General features: G+C 39.3%; 1 protein-coding gene across 1 annotated transcript in view; it reads left to right on the plus strand.

Annotated features, from left to right (window-relative positions):
- The window catches only part of HTR2A (5-hydroxytryptamine receptor 2A), a 68,130-nt gene that overhangs the window by 11,517 nt on the left and 32,678 nt on the right, over positions 1–23,935 (plus strand). The window contains exon 3 of the mRNA XM_075199704.1: positions 20,182–20,382. Within this exon, the coding sequence (XP_075055805.1) occupies positions 20,182–20,382 (201 nt within the window). The remainder of the gene's footprint in view (positions 1–20,181; positions 20,383–23,935) is intronic.

Below are 23,935 nucleotides of genomic sequence, written 5' to 3' on the forward strand. Positions count from 1 at the left end.
TCTCATTGAAAGTCTAAATTAAGAAAACCCTGAAACTAGGGACCTCATGTAGCGTTGGTAAGGATCTGAGCGACTTTGACAAGGTCCAAAATGTGATGGCTAGACGACTGGGTCAGAGCATCTCCAAAAAGCAGGTCTTCTGGGAAGTTCCTGGTATGCATGTTTAGTACCTACCAAAAGTGCTCCAAGGGAGAACAGCCGGTAGGTACTAGCTGGTGACAGGGTGATTTGCGTCCAAGGCACATTGATTTGCATGGAGAGCAAAGGCTCGCCCGACTGGTCCAATCCCACAGAAAAGTTACTGTAGCACAAATTGCTGAAAAAGTTAATGCTGGCTATGAGAGAAAGGTGTCAGAATACACTTACTGCACAGACAAGTCAGAGTGCCCATGCTGACCCCTATCCATCCCCATACTGCACCATGAAGCAATGGAAGAAGGTGGCCTGGTCTAATGAATCATGTTTTCTTTTATATCCTGTGGACAACCAGGTGCGTGTGGGTCATTTACCTGGGGAAGGCACCAGGATGCACTATGGGAAGAAGGCAAGCCGGCGGAAACAGAGTGATGCTCTAGGGGAAACCTTGTATCCTGGCATTCATTTGGATGTCACTTTGACATGTACCAACTACCTAAACATTGTTGCAGACCAACTACGCCCCTTTGTGGCAACGGTATTCCCTAATGGCAGTGGCCTCTTTCAGCAAGATAATGTGCCCTGATGATACACTGCAAAAATTGTACAGGAATGACTTGAGGAACATGACAAAGAGTTCAAGGTGTTGACTTTGTCTCCAAATTCCCCAGATCTCAATCCAATCAAGCATCTCTGGGATGTGCTGGAATAACAAGTTCGAGCTATGGAGCCCCCCCCCCCCCCCTCACAACTTACAGAATTTAAAGGATCTGCTGCTAACGTCTTGGTGCCAGATACCACAGGACACCTTCAGAGGACTTGTGGAGTCCATGCCTCAACAGGCCCAAGCTGATTTGGCAGCATGTGGAGGACCTACACAATATTAGCCAGCTGGCTTTAATGTTGTGGCTAATCGGTGTATGTCTTTATGCAGGTTTGTCTGCATCTTACACTTACTAATCTTTACACAGCAGGTAGAACGGCCGGGGGAGGGAAGGGGCGGACAGGCATTGGCCAGGTACAGTAATGGCGTGTTCAATGCAAAATTAGAGGTGGACACGGAGTATCTATTGTGGGTGCTTGACTTCTATAGCAAATTTGTGCAACAGCATCTGGTTGCTCCACATCCAGCACCAGGCTATGACAAGCTGGGCTGGTCACAATATAACAAGGGAAACCTGCAGCGTGGTGGAAGCACTGGAGCTGCTCTCAATTGTTGGTGAGTGCTTGGGTAATAATGTGTGAAAGTTAAAAACAGCATTTTAATATGTGGCACTATTAGTCCCAGCAAGTCACAGTGGCAGCCATATACTGCTTGGATATGCTGGTGCTTGTAGAACTACAAGTGCCAGCTTACCCATGGCTGACACAGTATTCTGGAACCTGTAGTGCCACAAAAAATGCTGTTAAAGAAAAACAAACAACATACAAAAAACTCCTTTATTTAAAATAAATACTCTCCTAATCCCTCGTTCAGCACTTTATTAAATGCCTTATTCCAAAGTTATCATCTTCTTTCTTCTTCTTGGTGAATCGTGTCATTTTGACAGGGAAGTCCCGGGATGCGGGAGAAATGCCAGCTCTCGCGGGAGCCCGGGAGACTGACCTGAATTTCGGGAGGATCCCGGACTTTCCGGGAGAGTTGTCAGGTATGGCATTAACACAGCTGAACTGCTTCTTGCAGAGCTTCAACATGAATAACAGGCCAGGATGCCTGTCCACAATTAAACAATCCAAAGTAGCTCTGCTCTACGGTGCTGCTGAGGACTAGGGGCAGCCACCTGCGATGGGGGCACATAGCCTCCTATTCTGCGCATTGCATATTACCAGAGGTACAGCAGAATTATGACAGAAGAGAGAGTAGGGAACACAGGCATATAGAGAACTGGAAGTCCCTGACCTTTGTTATGAAGAACATTTACAAAGAAGGGTGAAAAATAAGACTTTCAGTTTCCTAAATGTCTTCTTAGAGCTGCAAGTGTGCTCCCATTTAACTGCTTCTCACATTGGCAAAATAATTTGAATATAGATTCAAGAAACACATTGGGCCTGAGTCATTAAAGAAAGTAGGGCAAAAAAAGGAGTAAATATTCTCCGGGAGCAAATTGATTTAATATTTTGCACATATAATTAATAGGGGTGTGCACCGGCCACTTTTAGTGTTTTGGGTTCTGGGTTCTGATTAGCTTGAGGTTTTGGGTTCTGATTTGTTTTGCCAAAACACCCCACTCAAGGTTTTGGTTCTGATTTTGGGTTTTGGGTTCTGATTTTTTTTTTTAAAAAAAAAAAAAGCATAAAAAGTGCTAAAAAACAGTTTTTTGTTTTTTTTTCACTCCTACGCTATTATTAACCTCAATAACATTCAATAACAATCGTTTCCACTAATTTCCAGTCTATTCTGAACACCTCACAATATTTTTTTTAGGCAAAAAGGTTGCACCGAGGTAGCTGGATGTCTAAGCTAAGCGACACAATTGGGCGGCACAAACACGTGGCCCAACTAATATTTCTGGACTGCAGGAACAGTGAACGTAGTTTAATATTGCAGTACTAATATTTCTGGACTGCAGGAACAGTGAACGTATTTATATATTGCAGTAGAATTTTTTTTATACTTTTTTAATAATTTTTTGGTATTTTTTTTTATTATTTTTGTATAATTTTTTTATAATTTTTTTTATAATTTTTTATGAATGAATATGCCCCTATTTGTCTCAATATGATATTAAAGGTAATTTCTAATATAAGGATTAGGGTTGTCTTAAGTGCTTGAGGAACACAGGGCCATAGGATTTTCATAATTAAATGCAATCAATCAACATCACTTGTGTAGTAACAAGTATTACCAAGAGAATCTGGCTGGCCAATACATTTAAAAATACAAATTGGACATCACTAACATAGATAAAATGGGTTCTACTTAGCATGTTTCCATTGAATAAAGTGAGTACAAGTTATTGGACTGCTAGGTTAGTGAGTGCCCTTAGATGTTATATGATCTAAAAAGTGGGGATAATCGATAAAAGCCAGACAATGGGGAAAGAAAAGTAATGAAACCAGGAAAATCCAAAGCTCTAATTATAAAAAAAAAAAAAAAAAAGGGTTTGGTAATAAAATCCAGAGACTGCCGGAGTCATTTACTTTTATGGAAAAATATGGTGATGCAGCCAAAGAGTATATTCTTTCTGCTTTGATACATAATGCTTTGGTCTCTGCACTATGACATTTGATTTAACTGACACGAAGTTGACACATGAATTTAACATGACATTGACAACGGGAAGAGCACATTCTTCCTCTTAATGGTATTGTTTGGACAAAGTCTTTGCTAGTATATGGTTTATCAGAGTGTTCCTAAAATATTTGAAAACCTGATTATCTCTCTCTCTAAGTTGCTCCAATTGTCATATTCTTAAAAGGAAACTCCACTCACCAATTTTCTTTATAATAATTGATAATAAAATAATTTTCAAATAATGTGTATTCATTTTTCTTGTGTATATTGGAAAACTAACTTTGAAACATAGCTACACGAAGGGTTACATAATTATGGAAGCACAGACCAGCATCTTTTCAAACTCACAGGTAGCACCACTAAAAACCAACCTCCCTCTTCCCTGATCTTAGCCCGACTGAAGATGGCGGCGGCAAGCGGGGAATTTATAGAATCCGAGTCTTGCGAGATCCGACGGCGCAATTGGAGTCAGAGCCTCGCTTTCAGTGTTTCTCCCCGCCGGAAATATCCGAACAGTGCTCGGATCACCGTCGGATCCGCACTGTTCGGGTGGGCTCGGATTATCGCAATCCGATCCCACTCATCTCTAATAATTAAATACTGGCTGTTTTTTCATCTAGCACACAAATACTTGATAGCTTTATTTTTACACTGAAATTTAAAGTTGATCTAGGACATGCCCTACCCCAACTATAGATCTGTCACCATATTTTACCTCCCCCTCCAATGTAACATGGTTTGGAACAGGTGCAAAGCTACTCCTTTTTTATGTTTTGCTCTCCTTAATGACTCAGGCCCATTGTTGCTACTCGATAAGTACAAGCTAAGCACTCTGTCCAAGGTGCTGAAATGCAGTGATAAGGCAGCTGAGAAGTTAATAGTTTTTAAATCAAGCACCCCCACATTTTTTTAAATGTTAAGTGTAGTACATTATAGAGCCAGTGGGTACTCGCATTGCCCCCTTAATGCCGGCAATGTGACTGTCCCCGTTTTAAGTGCCAACAATCATATATGTTGGCTGTCACTTTTTCAGTAACTCTGAATTTCCTACATGTCGCTATTGTAGCAATCGGCATTATAGTGTTGCTATAACTCTTGTTGTCCTTACGGTCATCGCAATGATGACTACCACCGAAGTGTAGAAGATTCCAGTCTGGTACTAGGATATCGGAGGCTGTTAGTGGGGAGTTCAGATGTTTCATTAGTTATTTCAACTTGTTAATGGGGATTGCTAGGTAAAATAATAGAACCTCTGCCCCCAGCTCCCACTCGCTAAAGAAGAAAAAAAATTGTATTGATTATAGTGTCCGGTTACAGAAAAGTTGTACGGTTTTAGTTGCTGTACAAATGCTTATCATTCAGGAAATAAGTTTGCTGAGCTCATGTCAACCATGGGAAGGGATATAAATAAATAGATGATGATGATGATGATGATAGGTTAGATCTCATGATTATTACTGAGTCATGAACGATAATCATGACTAGGACATTTCCAGCTATACCCTGTTCACAAAAGATAGTAGGTGGAGGTCATTTATACGCAAAGAATGAGATAAAAGTAACTTTAATAAAGGGTACTGAAGATAAAACTGAGAGTTTTTGGGTACTCTAGAAACTGGTAAGAGAGTTTTTCAAAAAGAACACTTTATAGATCACCCGGAGAAGATGAGAATTTTGATAGATTTTGATAGATTATTAATAAAGCAAAGCAGTGAGATGTCAAGTGAAAGGTGAGGTGATAATTCTGGGAGATTTTGATATGCTTGGCCTGGAATCTGCTAAATGCTAAATCAGCCAGTAGTAGTGATATTCATGATTGCTTCTTTTCAGCACCTCTGAAGTTCTCACAAATACAGATGCAAGGCCTAATTCAAGTCATAACACAAATTGGGTGTACTTTCTGTGTTTAAAAAGAATAAACAACCTTTGCAGAGTTTCGTTCGTACTCACATCCAAAGGTTTCTTAAAATATGTTACAGTTTGAATAAGAGTGGAAATATATATAAAATTTATATCTCCATAAAGATTGCATACTTTGTATCAGCGTAGACACATATACAGGCTAAAGTATTTCTAGTAGAGATGTTCAAGCTCGGTTTTATGAAAGCCAAGCCCACCCGAACTTAGGGGATCCGAGTAGGCTCGCGAGCCGGTTCGGTACTTTCGCGCGTTCTCGGATCTGAATCGAGTCAGAAGGTCATTGTTGCGTTGTTGGCTGTCACGGGTTTTGGATTCCATAAGTGCCTCCCTCCCCAGGATATCCAGCGCCATTGCTCACACAGAAAAAGGGATAGCAGTTTTCTTGTCACCATCCATTCTCCAGTGACATTGCTCAGTGCCACTGCTCACACAGAAACAGGGGTCGCAGTTGTCAAGAACACGCTCCCAGCTGCTGTGACTTTGGGGTGTTCGCTGTATGAGGTCACACACGATTTCAGCCCGCAGTCTCTCTCACCTATCACACAGGTTATAGACCTACGGAATCGCCCCCAAACACAGTGCTCTCACACCCCCAGACACTTCAGGTTTGCCACCACCTATTGAATACGGGCAATAGGACCCCAATATACTGTCCCACACTGGCACACAGGCTTCTAGCTATCCACAGACTAGCAAGACCCACACCAGCAAGCACAGGGTTAACTCTTCACACCTCCAGACTGTTACACAAATGTAAATGCAAGCACACACAGCTTGTTAATCAAATGTATCAACAAATCACACACTGGCATTCCAAGGATTAACTTGGTCAAGCTTTATCTTCTAACAGGCTAATGGATTCGTTAGAGTATCAAGGACGCAACATATTAAATTATAGATTTAATATACAAAAATGCAGGGCATACAGATAAAAAAATAATGAATAACAATTAATAGATTGACATAACAAGCAAAGCAGTTTAAAATAAAAGGGGTTACATTCAGATTTGCACTTACATGAATTGCATTCTGGCCAAGGGAAATTTGGCTTGGAAGACGGACAGCTTTCCCAAAAAGTCTGACCATTTGTCTGTGTCTCGTTTCAGCATTTTAAAGACCTGTCCGTGCCCCCAGGGGTTGTGGCCTGCGACAATTTTTCCAATCACCATTTGCATGTTGCCTGATTTACTAATCAATTCTTCTATGTGATCTAACTTTCCTGTAAAGCGTCACATGTATCCAATTTTATCAATAATAAATCCCCTATGATTCTGTCCATTTTTTCATACCAAAACATGATGACATTTTGATAATGTAATATACCTTTTTCAAAGACATGTGATTCTAGCTGTTCCCGGATACATTCCCCCCCCCCCCCCCCTGTACCTGTCATTCACAACCCTGGTGTAACTGCAAGCTCTCTATGTTCACGACAGCAGTGTTCTTGTCACTCTCCAGTCTCCAGTGCCATTGCTCAGTGCCATTGTTAATACAGAAACAGGAGGGGTAACAGTGTTCTTGTCACTTGACAAAATTGACTGAAAATTACTGGAAATTAATGTTATTGAGTTTATTAAAAAAAGAGCCAAATTATATGATTTTAGAAAAAAATAGGGATTTTAGAAAAAAAAAATATGGATCTAAAACCAAAACCAAAACACACAATGGCGGTTTTGCCAAAACCAAAACACAAAGTTAATCCAGATCCAAAGCCAAAACCAAACCAAAACACGGGGGCCAGTGAACATCTCTAATTTTTAGGAGCATTTGCACTATGTTTACTACATGCGTATTTACAATGAATTCACATCAGACCGCACATAACTTTATATGACTATAAATTAAACAACAACTGGTAAAAATATAATAACAAACCTACTACAAGAAAATAACAAATGTAACTATTTTTTTTTAATGTCTACATATTTGAGGATTTTTTAAACTGTCATCTATTATCTTAAAATAACTAAATAAATAACTTGTCACTGCATATTGAAAATAAATCTTTAATGTGTACAGTTGTTCTGTGCTAGCTTCTGAGTCATATGTACAAAAGGTAGTAACCAAAGACAGTGCTATAACGGTCATCACTATCATCCGCCATTTACACATGTCCTGTAGCAATTGCAAAAGATGCAACTGAAAACAAGCAAGCTTACGCTAAACACAGGATTTGAATTAGCCAATCTGCCTTACTGTACATGGCCTACGTTAGTCCACATCTTCCCTCCCCCATTCCGCCTCTCAAGTCATAAGGGGTTGTATGCGTCAGATACGTGCAGATATGAATTCTGTGCAGTTGAATACAGGTTCATACATTTGATTACGCAAAATGCGCTACGCAAACCAGCGTAAGTGAAAACTTGAATCAGACCCCTTGTACTAAATGTGTCTGTAGGAGAGAACTTGGGATCCAGTGGCAATTGGTCAATGAGCAGGGCCTGATTAAGGGATCAGTCTGCCTTAGGCTAATACTCTCGTGGTGTTCACTCAGCTTCCAGACCAGGCTAATATGCGGATGGAAAAAACTCGTTCCCACCTAGGCACTGTATTGCCATTTGGAGGTTTCTGGGGTACCTCTTGGTAATTTAGCTCTCAATTTAAAAAACATTTATATGTATGGCCCAAATATGTAGGCATTTAACAAATGCGCAGTGGAGTGGCGGGTGGCTTAACATACATTTCCAAATTTTTGGGACTCCCGAGAAAGCAGGCAAACATCCTGGATCCAGCGATCTGTGTTGTTCAAGTGGGTGGGGTTAAATGCATCATTGTGGCCCTGCCCCCTGCTGCAATTGGCCAACATTGTCTAAGATTGACAGGGGCGGGGCCTAACAGCGCAAGCCGCGTGGCCACGCCCCCTCGACGGACTCCCTCCCAGACAGCTGCCTTCAAAAGTAGGCAAGTATGACATAGTATCCTTCCATTTGCCCTGTGTATTAGTAGCAGGAAGAAGGGTATTATATTGCCACTTTATAAGTCACTTACCTCAAGTATTGTGTCCATTCCTAGATGCCCCACCTTCATAAAGACACTAATAGAAGATAAAAAAAATCAGAGAAGGGCTAATAAAGTAGGGGGGGACACTTAGGGGGATTTCCCATAGGACAGTATTGTTTTTACTTAGTTTTTTGTCTGTAGTATATGGTTATTATGTTTTGGCTCTAGTGTTCTTCTGTGACTTGTCTTGTTGTAAACGTAGGTTACCTGTACACCTTTGCAGTTTCTTGAACAATGAAAGTTATATGAAGCTCTGAGTGAGTAACTGTAACTCGACATTGTATTTTTTTATTTTATTGAATGTGAGGGGAGATTAGTATTATTGTTGTAGAGTTGTATTAATGTGCAAGGTATTAAATTAATTTAACAAGATGATTAAGGCAAATTTATTTAAAAGCGGTTAATATGAATGTATATTTTACATTAATATACAGTTTCCTTTATACCCTTTTTTTGTAAACATAATCTATTACATTTATATACATTGTGCTTTTCTTATTACAGTATTATTGTACCATATATATATATATATATATATATATATATATATATATATATATATATATATATATAAAAGGTATGAATAGAGTTTAGGAAGGCAGCATTTTTAAAAATAAGAGGATTTCTTGTTCAATGACACTCACTGAAATTAGAGTCAGGAAGCAGAGGTAATATAAGGAAGAACGTTTTTACACAAAGGGTGAGAGATCCACGGAATGGTCTCCCAGCAGTTGTGGTGGTAGCACCTGTTTTACAGTAGTTTTTGAACTAGTTGGTCATAAAGTAATAACAATTTGAGCAAGACAAACAGGTTTAATCATGTTTCAGCTGCTACAAACATGATCAAGTTTGTTCAAGCTTAAATCGATATATTGCATACTATTTTTAAGAGTTTTCCATACGAGCAGCAAACTAGAACTTAGAATTCCTACACAATAATGTTCGCTGTTCAAAATATAAAAACGGCAAACATGCTATAAAATATATCCAGTTAAGTTTGACCAGGCAACATTTTATATTTTATTTTTATGTTTTGTTTTAACTCTAGCTGCCAACTACAAAACATCAACTTGCCCATGGCAATTAAACCCAAATTGAAGAGGCCCAAAAATCATGATAGCGCCAAACAAAAGTTATATCTGATGATAGGTTTTACACATTTTACAGCTATAATCTGCAACTGTATGTCTGTTTTTTTCTCTTTTCCTACAGAATGTTATTTAATCAATTGATTTTATGTAAATCACATATTACTGACCTGCTCAGAGCAGCGTATTGCATGATTTCTGATGGTATACAATCAGGAGGGCATCAGGTTTTGTTGACCTGTGTAAACTTTCATCCAGATGCTGTACAAGTCCTTCCTGTATAGTCTCTTCATATCGTGATGTTTATACACTAACATTAAAATGTATTTAGTAGCTCATCCTAGTGTTGTAGTTATAAGTGCCTAAGGGCATTTTATTATGGCAATGTAAATCCATGCAATGACTGGCCAACAGACTTAATAGTAGTAGCAACTGCTACTGTTGGCCTCTAAAGAAAAATACCCAAATTAATTTTATTGATCACTTACAATGAAGTGAAAGGAGGTGGATCTTAAGTAAATTTCAAGCTCTGTATCCAAATGGCAAATGTAAGCAAATGTGAAGCAGTAATAGTTTGTAACGTATGAATGCATATAGTTGCTACAGAAATTATGGTAAATTCATGGCTGTCAACACTCCACACTCACACCAAGCCTATTCTGGGAGTGACAGTGCCTTTTGGTAATAGCCAGGACCATTTAGGCTACTAGTGATCAGTACTTTCCTAACAAATTCTGACTATTAGCAGGTAGGTTAATTCTCAAGTTATTATCGAGTGTTTCGGTATAAGCAAAAATGTTATTAATTTACTGGATATGATTGGACTCTACAGTTGCTATTGTACTTTAACTTTACAGCGGTTGTGTTAATGGCAGCTATTGCAGTACCACTGCATCCACATTACATTCCTTGGTGGAAGTGTCCTTAGAGAATACTGTAATTAATCTCTAATGAGGTCTCTGACTGCACCAGAATGCTGTGCATATGGCCCAGCAAATTTAAAGTTCTTCACACAAGTGGACCTTGGCACAGAAGTACTTAAAGGGGAAGTGATATATGGTTCTGGAGCAGCGTGGCGGCACGTGTAAGTTTGAGGGAGGTTGTTTGAAATATACTATGAGGATGACGGAATTGACATTGATGATGAGAGGTGGTGAAGAATGATGATGATAGGGGGGCAATTATCAAGATAGAAGGGTTACTTGATGGAATTGGAATTGATGGAAGGTGAGGGGTAAGTGGAGAATGATGAGGTGATGAAGTTAATGAAGGATGATGATGAAAGAAGTTAATGATGGAGGATGAGGGGTTAATAAATGATGGATGAATGTTTACATTTAGAAGAAAAGAGATTCTTGGTGCACTTATTAATGAAATGTTCTGCAAACACCTTTAACGTCCACCTCTGGAGAAGGTTGACCTATTAGGAGAGGTGTGCAAAAAACAACGAGGAGCATTGGTGTGCGATCGAGTTTAAGGGATACCTGTTTACTTCGCTTTTGTATTCATATTTATATATTTATTGCCGTATCTATGAGAATTTTTCTATGTTATTTACACTGGTGACTTGTGTATAGATAGATAGACAGATAGATAGATAGATGTGCGTATTGCTCTGTAAATGTATGTGCCTCACGGAAAATCAAGGTGCACTTGCACAATTCTAGGAGCACGGTGCTGTAATAGTTGCTTTTGTTTGACCATTATAAATCCCCTCTAGTGACTGACAGCTAAACAGACTCATTTTGAAGGAATGTGGATAGGTTAATTTTTGACCTATAGCTGATTACATCAGGATACTCACCTAAAGATGTGGGAGACATTGTAGCTGTCTGCAGTGAAGCGAGAACAAATATTTGGTTGACATTGTACAATGTAATTTATTTTTCTTGCTTCCTGATTAATATATAAAAATTTCAATTTGGGGGTTTAATGGACCTTATGACTATTAAGGGGCTACTATAGAGTCAGACCTACATCTGTTTAGACTAAAATATACTAATAGGTACTTCACATGTTCACAAAAAAGCATGTATATATGTGCATATGGAGACCCATACATATCTGACACTCGCACCTCCTTGCAACTAGCGAGGCGGGACTTGTCAGACCTAGATACAAACATATATACATCTGCCATGATGATCTTCATTGGCACGGACGTTTGCAATGTTAAAAGTAAGAATTACATAAATTGGAAAGCAAAATTGCTTTGTATGCAGATGATGTCCTCATAAGCATGTTCAACCCCATCTCTCCCCCCCCCCCCCTCCTTTCGGAATTAGATACTTATGGGCACTTCTCGGGCTATAAAATTAACCCTGCCAAAACTGAAACTTTGGATTTCTATATCTCTAAAACAGATAAAGCAATCCTAGATCAAACATTCCCTTTCACTTGGCATCGCCATAAAATAAAATACTTGGGGGTCTTCCTTACCAAAAATCTCTCCCATCTATTCCAAGCTAATTTCCCCCATACCCTTTCCCAAATTAAGAAAGATTTAAACACCTGGTCCCTCCAATTTATCTCCTGGATAGGTCGTATAAACTCTGTTAAAATGAATATTCTCCCCAGACTATTATACCTTTTTTCAAACATTACCTATCCGAATTCCCCCCTATGTATTTAAATTCCTCCAATTTGAGTCTTCTAAATTTATTTGGGCAGGTAGACCCCCGCGAGTATGACTCGGGGTCCTACAGAGATCCTCGCGGGGTGGTGGTCTAGGTATACCTAATTTTAAAAAATACTACCTATCGGCCCAAATCGCTCAATGTGTCCTATGGAATGGTCCTGTTCTTGCTAGGGTCTGGGTGACACTAGAGGTGGAAAGTCTGGGAATGCTTACTCCTGCCTCCCTTCTGTGGATTCCAAGGGCGCGTCGTCCCAAAAAAGCTTTGTCTCATCCCATAATTTCCCACTCTCTGGCTATATGGGACTCATCCATCAGGCTCTATGGTCTCTCTCCGCATCCATCACCAATTATCCCCCTTTTTAATAACCTTGATTTCCCTCCTGGTCTACACCATTCCGCATTCCTTCCGTGGCATTCCCGAGGTATAAGTTTTCTAAATGACATAACCCGCGATACAACATTCCCCCAATTTACGGACATTCAAACTAAAATTGGCCTGCCCACACGGATATTTTATCAATTCCTGCAAATTCGCAACTTTCACTCCTTCTCCAAACTACGCCTTATTTCTCAACATCTCACAACAATTGAAACATTGTGTCTGCGCCAGGCATTGACGTCAGGTCTTATTTCTAATATCTATTCTGAACTAATTGCTCCCTCTACTCCTCCTCGAGACCCTCATGAGATGTCATGGGAACATGACCTGGGCTCTTCTCTTGATGATGAGGAGTGGTCGGAAATTCGGGACAATGCGGCCTCCAGCTCAATCTGCGTCCGAATAAAGTAAAATGTTTACAAACTTCTCTACCGGTGGTACTATGTCCCTACTCGACTACAAAAGATACTGCCTGATTCCTCTGACAGATGTTGGCGTCTATGCTCTGGCGCTGGCTCTTTCTTACATATATGGTGGAACTGCCCGAAACTGATTCCCTTCTGGCGCAAAATTAAAGCACTGATAGAAATGTTAATTCAAACCCCCTTACCCTTCGACCCTAAATTTTTCATTCTACCCCTCGGGTTCCCCACGGCCACTAGACACCAAAATAAACTTGCTTGTCACATTATTTCAGCGGCCACATGTCAAATCGCCATAGATTGGAGGCAGGCTGACCCCCCTTCATTCTTCGCTGTAACTAATAGGATTTGGCATACGTATAAAATGGAATACATGACTAGCATTATACGAAACACGGCCAAATCTTTTAACAAGGTCTGGGACCCCTGGATGTCTCACTTCCAATACCGCTCCCCCTTTACCTAATTATACCCCCTGCCCTTACGTAACCCTTTCCCCTCCCAACTTATTGCCTCTGACTCAAGAGGGTTTTCCCATGCACCTCCCCTTCTACTCCTCCACCTCTCATCTTTTCTTTTATCTTCCTCTTTCTCTTCCTTCTCCTTTTCTTTTCTTTCTTCTCTTTTAAATATAAAAATGCCGGTCTTTATTTCATTGAATCTGTGCTGTTTTATCTCTGAAGCACGGAGACTTCTACTTCTGTCACTCACCGGACTGTGAGTGCTACTTCTCGTGTGTTTAGGAACCGTGGCCGTCCACCATCCTGAGGGTCTGCGCATGTGCAGCCCTTTCAAACCTTCAGTACATGTTCCTTTTAGTTAATTGGCTGATCAGGCAACACTCCCTATTTATAGCACCTGTGGTCAATACCTCGTTGCCTGATCTTGGAGTCTCATTCCCCATGAGCCTCTGAAGGTGTTCCTGTGTTTCCTCGTGTATTCAGCTCCTGCTGATTCCTGTTGTTCGTTTGTGGTTTCCAGACCACTTCAACTCTCCTGTGTTTCATCGTGACTGCACCAGCTGATTCCTATCCGCTGCCTCCGTGTTTCTACAGTTTCCAGTCCACTTCAACTCTCCTGTGTTTCATCGTGACTGCACCAGCTGATTCCTATCCGCTGCCTCCGTGTATCTACAGTATCCTCCTTATCTCAACTCTCCCGTGTTTCATCGTGACTGCACCAGCTGATTCCTATCTGCTGCCTCCGTGTATCTACAGTATCCTGCTTATCTCAACTCTCCCGTGTTTCATCGTGACTGCACCAGCTGATTCCTATCCGCTGCCTCCGTGTATCTACAGTATCCTGCTCACCTCAACTCTCCCGTGTTTCATCGTGACTGCACCAGCTGATTCCTATCCGCTGCCTCCGTGTATCTGCAGTGTCCTGCTCATCGCAACCCTCCAGTACTCCTCGTGTCTGCAGCCAGCCGATCCGCTGTCCCCGTGCTTCTACAATGTTCCTGCTTGTGTCAACTCGCCTGTCTGCATCGGATCAACGCTCCGCTGCTTTCATCTCGGCTAGACCGCTTCTACTCTCCTGTGTTCTCCGGGTGTCCAGTTCTATATACTACTGCTTCTTGAGTATTGTTTATATCCTTGCTGGTCTACCTACTATGCGCTGCACCTACTTGGTTACCGCTTCCACCCTCCTGGGTCTTCGTATCCTGCCGGCCTCCAGCCGTTCAGGTATCCCTGCACTTCTTTCTGACAGCCTGCTCTCCTGAACCATGGTATGCATACTTCTCATTGACTGTGCTGGTGTATTGCATATCTAGCTGGACTGAGTTGTTCTCCTCTGGAGTTTTCTATCCACTGAGACTATTGCCATCATTTGACTGTGTTACCTGTTAGCCTGGATAGTTCTTGTGACTTTGTATATTTGTGCAGTGCTGCTCAGTTATTACTATTTTGTGCATATCATCGTGGGATCAAGTTCAGTGTGCCCGTGTATACTCTGCATTGCATTTATCTCCCTGTGCTCCTCCTTACATATATATTTCAGTGGTACAACTTGCTAGAGGCAGACCACTGTTCCCTGTTTCCTGAGTCACCAGTTTCCAGTATCCTTTCACATAGCAGTGGTACAACTTGCTAACACAGACCACTGACTTCCCGGATACCTTCACCTGGATTCCGTTCCCTCACCTAGACTGCGGTACAACTTGCTATACGCAGACGGCTGACTCTCATCACCTCCTCGTTATTTCTGGACATTCCTCCTCACTATAGCAGTGGTGCAACTTGCTACCCGCAGACCACTGACTACCCTCACGTTTCCTTGTCCATCCAGTTCCTCGTGTACAGTTATCTATTTATTACCAGTGCTGCTAGTCATAGACTTTCCACGAGCATTCTCTTACCATCTGCTGTCTCCTGTTCCGTGATCACCCCGCTACCAGAGTACCATATTACCACCTATACTGCTCTGGTAAGTCCATCATCTGGTGATACCTGGGTAAAGACTCCTAGTGCCCGTGACAACTTCACTATCCAATGTACTGAATATATTTTGTTTGATATAGCATGTATCCTTTTGCACTGTTAATTCTTTTTTTTTTTTGACCGTTAATAAACACTTGTTTAAAAAAAAAAAAAAAAAGAATTACATAAATTGCTTTTAAAAGCAGCACGCACAAGCATACCCAAACAGTTTAGAGCTGTCAGGGCTTGCTGGATCCAGTAGGGCACCAGGAAAGAATGCTGCTATCTACATTTTATTACCCCAACATGCACCAGCAAGGGAGGTTGGGAGGATTTTTGCAGGGCAGTTTTGTTCTAGGAGGTGGGGGAACATTTTTTGATGACTCGATTTCCCTAAGGAATTCAGACCCATGTTGAACAGACTAGGGCTGAGTGACAGTATGACAGCAGGGGCCCACAATGGAGACTTCACTTTATTCTGTTGCCAGCCCAGCCTATCATAGCCTATTGCTGGCAATGGCTTTTCAGAAGAGCCACACATTGTTCGTTCTCCTTAATCTGACGCTACCACCATAGGCTATGAATGCTGGCGCTGGGAACACTTTTGAGAGAGCGGGGGAGTCCATTAAATGATATTATAGATTTTTTTTTCAATACATTTAAACACCAGACATCATCATCAAGATAATGATGTTGACTGGTGTCACAACAGCATGACGATACGCTTAATAATGTATCATCATCATGCAATCACATGCAGTAAACTGTATATGCTGATTACGATCTGTGCAACTCTGTATATACATGTAATTGCATATTTTATGCAATATGCATGCAAACTCAGCATCAGGTTCTTTGAGTTTACTAACCAGTTTATGAATTATGTGTGTAATAAATTGTGAAACAGTGCTATGTAATATCATATGGAATAAAGATAAGGTTCTCATCATTCATTTTAAAAAATTGAATGCCATGACAAGTTGACCTTAAACAGATGGCACTTATATAACAGTCTATTTCTGTAACAGAATTTACATAAAAACTACAGATATTGCTGTGGTTGAATTTGGCTTTATACTGCACTTACAATCATGCCCAAAAGTTTTGAGAATGACACAAATATTATTTTTCACAAAGTCTGCTAACTCAATTTTTATGATGGCAATTTGCATATACTCCAGAATGTCATGAAGAGTGATCAGATGAATTGCAATTAATTTCAAAGTCCCTCTTTACCATGACAATGAACTTTATCTCAAAAACAACATTTCCACTGCATTTCAGCACTGCCACAAAAAGACCATCTGACATGAGGTCAGTGAGTACTTTCCTCTGATGAATCCCCTTTCATATTGTTTGGGGGATCTGGAAAAACACTTGTCCGGAGAAGGAAAGGTGAGCAATACCATCAGTCAGTGCCATGCCAACAGGAAAGCATCCTGAGACCATTCATGTTTGGGGTTGCTTCTCAGCCAAGGGAGCAGGCTCACTCACAATATTGCCTAAGAACACAGCCATGAATAAGCATCCTCCAAGAGCAACTTTTCCCAACCATCCAAGAACAGTTTGATGATGAATAATGCTTTATTTTTTTGCATAAACTTAATGCAATTGTCAATAAAAGCCTTTGACCCTTATGAAATGCTTGTAATTTTACTTCAGTATACCATAGCAACATCTGACAGAAAAGGTCTAAAAACACTGAAGCAGTAAACTTTGTGAAAACCAATACTTGTGTCATTCTCAAAACTTTTGGCCGTGACTGTACTAAGCAGAGACGAGTGGAGTGCTGAGCCAATATGAAGGTGGCAACACCCCTCCGAGCAATACACAACGGGAGAATTGGACCTCAGAATATCACCTTCTCTTGGTATATTGGGTTACAAAGACCATCATCCTGTTTGCGCAGCAGATTTCCTTTGAGACAGCATTTTTAGAGTCAGAACAAGGACATGTAATGCCATCTGTTCAAGGAAAAATCAAGAAGCCCTGAGTCTTACAAGTTACAGCTGTATGGGCACATGTGCCGGGAGGAATCATAAACTTTGTGATAACATCTCAGCCACTTTTTACATAAGCAATGAAATAGGAGAGAACAGTTGTACTGCAGAGTATGTCAATAGTAAAATAAGTAAAATCCCAAAGAAGATTGGGGGTGGTAAAATATTTACTCTGCAAGTAATATGAAATCAGCTTAAGAGAACACAATGGACAAATAGCCACATATTACCGCAACAGAACGTGCATCTTATGGCTGAAACCTGCTGCATGACATCACACTCTGCAAAAGATCTATAGAAGATCAAAATAAATAATCATATATATAAAACTATCCATGCTCAAACTCTGCAGTAAAACTAGATGGGTGCATTGGTGATCTCATTTAAATGCTTACTAAGAAAAACAAAGGATTTCTTCATGAAACAATAATAATTGAGGTTATTGACTTATGCACAGAACTTGAAGATGATGTCTTCTGGGTTCAACTGTAAAAGACTCCGCAGATTCTAGTTCCTATTTCTGCAGCAATCACTGCATCTGAACCAAGCAGCGCACTCCTGTCAGACATTCCTTGTCAAATGCCACATGGCCCAGATAAAATCAGCTGATATTGAGAATCTAAGTGCAGCTCTTTTTACAAGTGCAGGAGAAGAAAAATGTAAAAACTAGTGACAGACTGAAGATTTTTTTGCCAACCAATTCATCCTGCTGCAAATGTCCTGGACCCAAGATTCAGAAGAAGAAACCATATTTATGACCGCATTGCTACTACATGTGAAAACACAGTTTTACTCAATCCGAAAAATATATTGAGATTTTAGTACTTCATGGAGATAGTGAAAATGAAGAATCGGAAGAAACAGAAACTTCTTATAGTGATCACTTAGAAAATTAGACTAATGAGACAGTTTCATGACGTGGCAATGATTTCATTCAATGGCGTAAATGTATTCATCTGTGCATTTCTGGCAGGTTTGAAAAGTGGAGATGTTGTTTAAAGCAGTCAATCAGATTCTAGCTATCATTTTGTAGAGTGAACTAAATAAACGGCAACTAGAGTCTGATTGGTTGCTATAGGCAACATCTCCACTTTTCAAGAAAATGACATATATATTAAACACCATGGGGTATAGTTACTAAACTGCCGGTTTGAAAAAGTGGAGATGTTGCCTATAACAACCAATCAGATTCTAGCTGTCATTTTGTAGAATGTACTAAATAAATGATAACTAGAATCTGATTGGTTGCTGTAGGCAACATCTCCACTTTTTCAAATAAGCAGTTTAGTAAATATACCACCAAGAGTTTTGCAGAATGAAAATAATCATAGACGTAAATTAGTTACTTCACAGGGATGATACTGGAGAATGTGCAAAAATATGTCCCTATATTCTCTAGTATGGGATTTTAATGATATAATAGTAGCAAACTAGACATATATCTTGTGTGTGTGTATATATATATATATATATATATATATATATATATATATATATATATATATCACTTTATCTGACAGATTCATTCTGATGCTCAATTTAAAAAAATATTTATGTTGCTATAAGAAATGTTTTAATGTCATTGCCAAATTTTTTTACCAATGATTTAAAGCCACATCAACATTTCATATTTGTTTGCAGCTGCCAAAATACATTTGATTTATTCTATATACAACATAAAATGTATTACATATATTATACATATTCCATATTATATTGACTGATAATAATAATAGCAATAATAATAACAATAACAATCATCATCTTTTTTATAGGGTGCCACAAAGTTTCTTCATTGCTGTACATAGCCCCTATGTACAGCATTAAAGAAACCTTACAACAAAACTACAAGATTACATAAGTACATAGAGATAAGAGCAATGTGTTCAGATAAGCAGAATATTAAACACATGGATATAATTAACAGAACAAATCGCATGGCATAAAAAAACAATTCAGCATAAGACAAAATAGGGACAGAGAGGAGGGCGGAGAGTGGGGAGACATGGGGCAGAGAGTACAGATATGAGACACAAAGTACAGACATGAGACATATGGTTGAGGACCCTGCCTGTGAGAGCTTACAATCTAAAGGAAGGGAGTAATAAGAGACAATAGGAGGAAATGGGAACAACAGGCATATTGAGGTTCACCATGGTACAGAGATCTGTAAAATACTGAGGCCATGATGTACAGAGGCCTAGAAGGGGCTATGGTGGTGCAGGAGTATAGGTGGTAAAGAGTCCTGGAGTGTCCAGATGGTGCAGAGGCCTATTTGCGAACGTCCGGCATGGTGCAGGGGCCTAGAAGGTGCAGGGGTCATTAGAGTGCCTGGGTCTAGGTAGTGTAGAAGCCTGAAAATAGCAAGGGAGGCAATGTAATCAAACTATTAAAACCATAGCAAGTCATTATTTTTGCACAGCAATGTTATGGTTAGAGCAGTACAATGGCAAAGTCAATGCAGTATAATAGCAGTAACTTCAAAGGCAATGGGGAAAAAAGTGTGGGAATGGGATTTAGTGGCAGGAGAGCAGTAACACAAGTGAAGTGGTGAGAAAGCAGAGATTTGTGGAAAGTCGAAACAGTTAGTGAAATTGGTAGGGGTCTGAAAGAGAGAGCAGGAGGAGCAGCAGGTGAGAGTGAAGCAGGGAAATAAAAAGAGAAAAACATGCCATGGTGAAGTCTAATATTTTATCATTTATTATTCCAAACCCATATTTTATTTACAATGCTTTGCAAATGTATCATTATTAGCATGCTACAATGTGTGTTATATTTCTATTTAATTTCCTGATGATTCTGCATTTAGCATAAAATAACCAAAACAGATGTTATCTATAAAGACCTTTTCTGATGATTTATAAACTGTAAAAACATATTCTAACGATTTATAAACTTTAAAAACATATTGTAATGATTTATAAATATTGCTTTTATTTCATAGATTATGAATGGCCTTTACATCGGAAACTTTGTCCTGTCTGGATATATTTGGATGTACTGTTCTCCACTGCTTCTATCATGCACCTCTGTGCGATTTCTCTGGATCGGTATATTGCAATACGAAACCCTATCCATCACAGCCGCTTCAACTCAAGAACCAAGGCTTTCACCAAAATAATTGCTGTGTGGACTATATCTGTGGGTAAGTACAGTAATATTTCAGACCTAGGAACCTAATTATAAAGACAAACGGTGACAGAATAACAGCTACCTCACATGTGCCAGAGACCTAAGAGATTGCCATTTCTATAACTGTTCATTTTATTAACATCCTTAATAACATCTTTAATACGTATGGCTTATTGTGTGGATAGGAAACTTATAAAACAATGATCCCATTCTATTTGTAATGGTAAAGCAATTATTTGTTAGTAACTCTGTTCATTTAATCACAGACACCCTGACATTTATGACAAAGATGAGCATAAGCCCATCCATATACTCAGACATTGAAACATGGTTTTCTGCTTTTGGCACAAGTCTGTATCTATACAAATAATATTTTCAGCAAAATACAACCTCCTAAATTAACTCCACAAAGAAAAAGACTTAATATAATACAATGTAATTGACAGGACACACAAAGATGCCTTTAATAAGCTGTAGTACACGAACCATAACTATCCTTCCCCTTCATTCCTGTTTTCCCCACTTCAATTTTTAATAATTTTTAAAATATGAAGAAAACAACAAGTCGTTTTGAAAACGAAAAAAATAAAATAAAAGTAGTAATTGACATAAATTAGAAGCTTGTAAAAATGTTTTAAATACTGATAATTGTACACTATGGGCCTGATTCATTAAGCATCATAAGTCCCGTTGCGTGCCACATTTTGCGTGAAATTGCTCTGCGTGAGTTCAGAAATGGACAGTGAACGCAAGTGCGTGTAATTCATCTATGAACACAAATGTCACTTCCGGCAGCATATAATTTAAAGTGTGGAATTGGGAGAGGAAGGGGTGTATGCAAGTGTACAATGTACAGTAAGTGCGTGCCAAATTTGAGTGCACTCACATATGTCTGATTCAAGCTCTGGGCATCTTTCAGGTATGTGATCTTTGGCTGTATCACTTGCACCAGCTGTAAGTGCTGATGGTCGGGTATGTATGCCAGAACATGTGTTTGTGCAATTAAGAGCAATTGTAAAAAAAAACTATTTATGTACAGTAGGCATTAATAACATTCCGATAATTGTATGTCATGTTAAAAAAAAAAACGTTAAGTAAAAAAAAAAAAGAGTGTATTAATGATTATAGAATTAACTGGTGTTAATGTATTTATTTTTTTCTGCGCATTCTGATAGGACTTTATATTGCATATATGTATCGTGCATATCCTGCAGTGTGTTGTGTCTGTCTGCATATGGCAAGCACCATATATCCAGAGCGTACTCATACCCGTATTCAAATGGAATTGTTTCTCTAGATCTTGTACTTGAATATGGATGTAAAATTTTTGTCCGATTTAAAAGAAAATGCAAATTGCTTTCACTTTGCATTCTTTGATGAATCAGGTCCTATATGTGTATTATATTCTGGTTTTTGGAGCAGTCTGTGTAAAAAATACCCTGTGTGAACATTTGCAGGTTTGTATGATTCATTTTTCTCTTAAAATACTACCTGATTAAGCCACATATGCCCTCTCTCCCGGAATGCCTGGGAGCCCCACATTTCTAGTAGTTTTACTGGACTTCCAGGAGGGCCTTAATTAAGTCTTAAATAATTAATGAGAGTGAGGAGACATCAGACAGTATTTATTATATATATCTCTATCATACAGAGACAGAAATGAGCTGTACTGTTACCAGGGCCGGATTAACCCGAGGTCTAACTGGGCTAGAGCCCAGGGGCCTCGGGCATCTGGGGGCCCGCTGACATTCATTAGTTCGGGGTGTCCCTGCACCCGGCTCCGACTATCAGCTTGAGAATGGCAGGCAGCTATCAGCAAATGTTATGCTGTTAGCTGCCTGCTCTCCCAGTAGTGCTCCCGTTGCGCACAGTAATCTCCTTACTGAGGAGATCTCGTAGCCCTGACTGTTACTGATACAGAAGAGCAATAAGAACAGTGCAGTTTTAAAAACAGCTCTTTGGATCTACAGCCAAAAACTGTAACAGTCTCTATTTCTCAGTCAATCCCCCTCATATGTCATCACTTCCTTGTAGACCACCCAGGAGAAGAGCAACTTCTACCACTTTAGGATCTGGGAGAGTTAGGACTCTTGTTGCGAAATCTGATATTTATGCTATTTATCATATAAGTATTAATATAGATATCTATATAGATATATCTTATATGTCTCACATATACATTTTCAAATATATTATATCAGGCTTACAATTGGTTGACTCATAACTAAAGGGCGAAATTACTAACTAGTCCAATCACACATTTATATAAACACATTCATACGTATGTGTGCGTGTGACTGGCTCATGTGCTTTAGATGGAGATTACTGTATATCGCTACAGTCCAAGAAATATATCTATGTGATAATAAATATACTATATACAAAGATATATTATCTTGGCTCATTGACTATGTGGAATATATTTGTCCAACTTTGCAGCCTGGTACATATATGAAGTTTTAATGTATCTATCTATATTTATAGCTTTAGTGATTCCAACGTAAGTTCAAGACATGAAAACTCTATTTCCCTTATACATTTATTCTAGGTCATACAAATACAAGATAAGAAAACACAATGGTAATAAGTCTTCTAATTATTTATGCTTCCTGAGCTACCTATATAACAAACACACAAAACTATTTTGCAAACATTAAACAATTACTACATACTTGCAAGAATGGCATTAGGGTAAATACATAGCTACCTTTTCTTAGATGTCATAGGGGTGAATTCAATTACCCCTGAAGTACTGCCGCGCTCGAACTATTACCGTTATTACAGTAGTTTTAGCCGGGAGCTGCGAGCAAAAAGCCGGTGTTAGAACTACCTCGATTACAGTAATAATGCGCAGGCATTTAACAGCAGGTAGCACTGCGCACTTTTAACATTAACGCGGCCAATTGAATATGGCCTAATCTGTTATAACCATTGCTAATAACATTACATTTATTTATTGTGAATCAGACATACAACCATTTTTATTTATTTAACTAATTCCCTATTTGACACATTTATGCATATAAATGATATTGTAACACATCTACCTTCACTAAAAAATATACATAACCTATTATCTATAACAAGTTAATCCGTGCATGATACTCATGCATTCTAGTTTTTCCACACACACTAAGAATTTAGTAGGTCAGTGTATAACTCCGCCCAGCAGGTGGCGCTGCAGCTTGGTTTTATTTTTTCCACACACACACAGACAGACTAACACACGCCACTAGACATTTATATTATAGATATTTTATTTCAAACAATTTCCCCTTACTCCTACTACCTACCAAATTATATTTTATTTTATTTAAACAATTACCTGTATGGTAACACTATGGACTTTGAGCATGTCCCAGCAGCTATCCAAGTTGATAGTTCGGAAACCAGTGAAGTCTCCCCAAGTGGAGTCCGTTGAATGTACAAATGTTGTCATAGAGGATTGTATTATAAGATGTCTTTATCTGGAAGTTGGTGAAAAACAATTCAGAGAGGTTAGGTGCCTGCCAAGTTACTGCTCAGAGAGATAGGAAGCACATGGTAAATATTGTTGAATCTGTGAA

Source organism: Mixophyes fleayi, chromosome 2 (assembly GCF_038048845.1).
Source record: "Mixophyes fleayi isolate aMixFle1 chromosome 2, aMixFle1.hap1, whole genome shotgun sequence".
NCBI classification, from domain to species: domain Eukaryota; kingdom Metazoa; phylum Chordata; class Amphibia; order Anura; family Limnodynastidae; genus Mixophyes; species Mixophyes fleayi.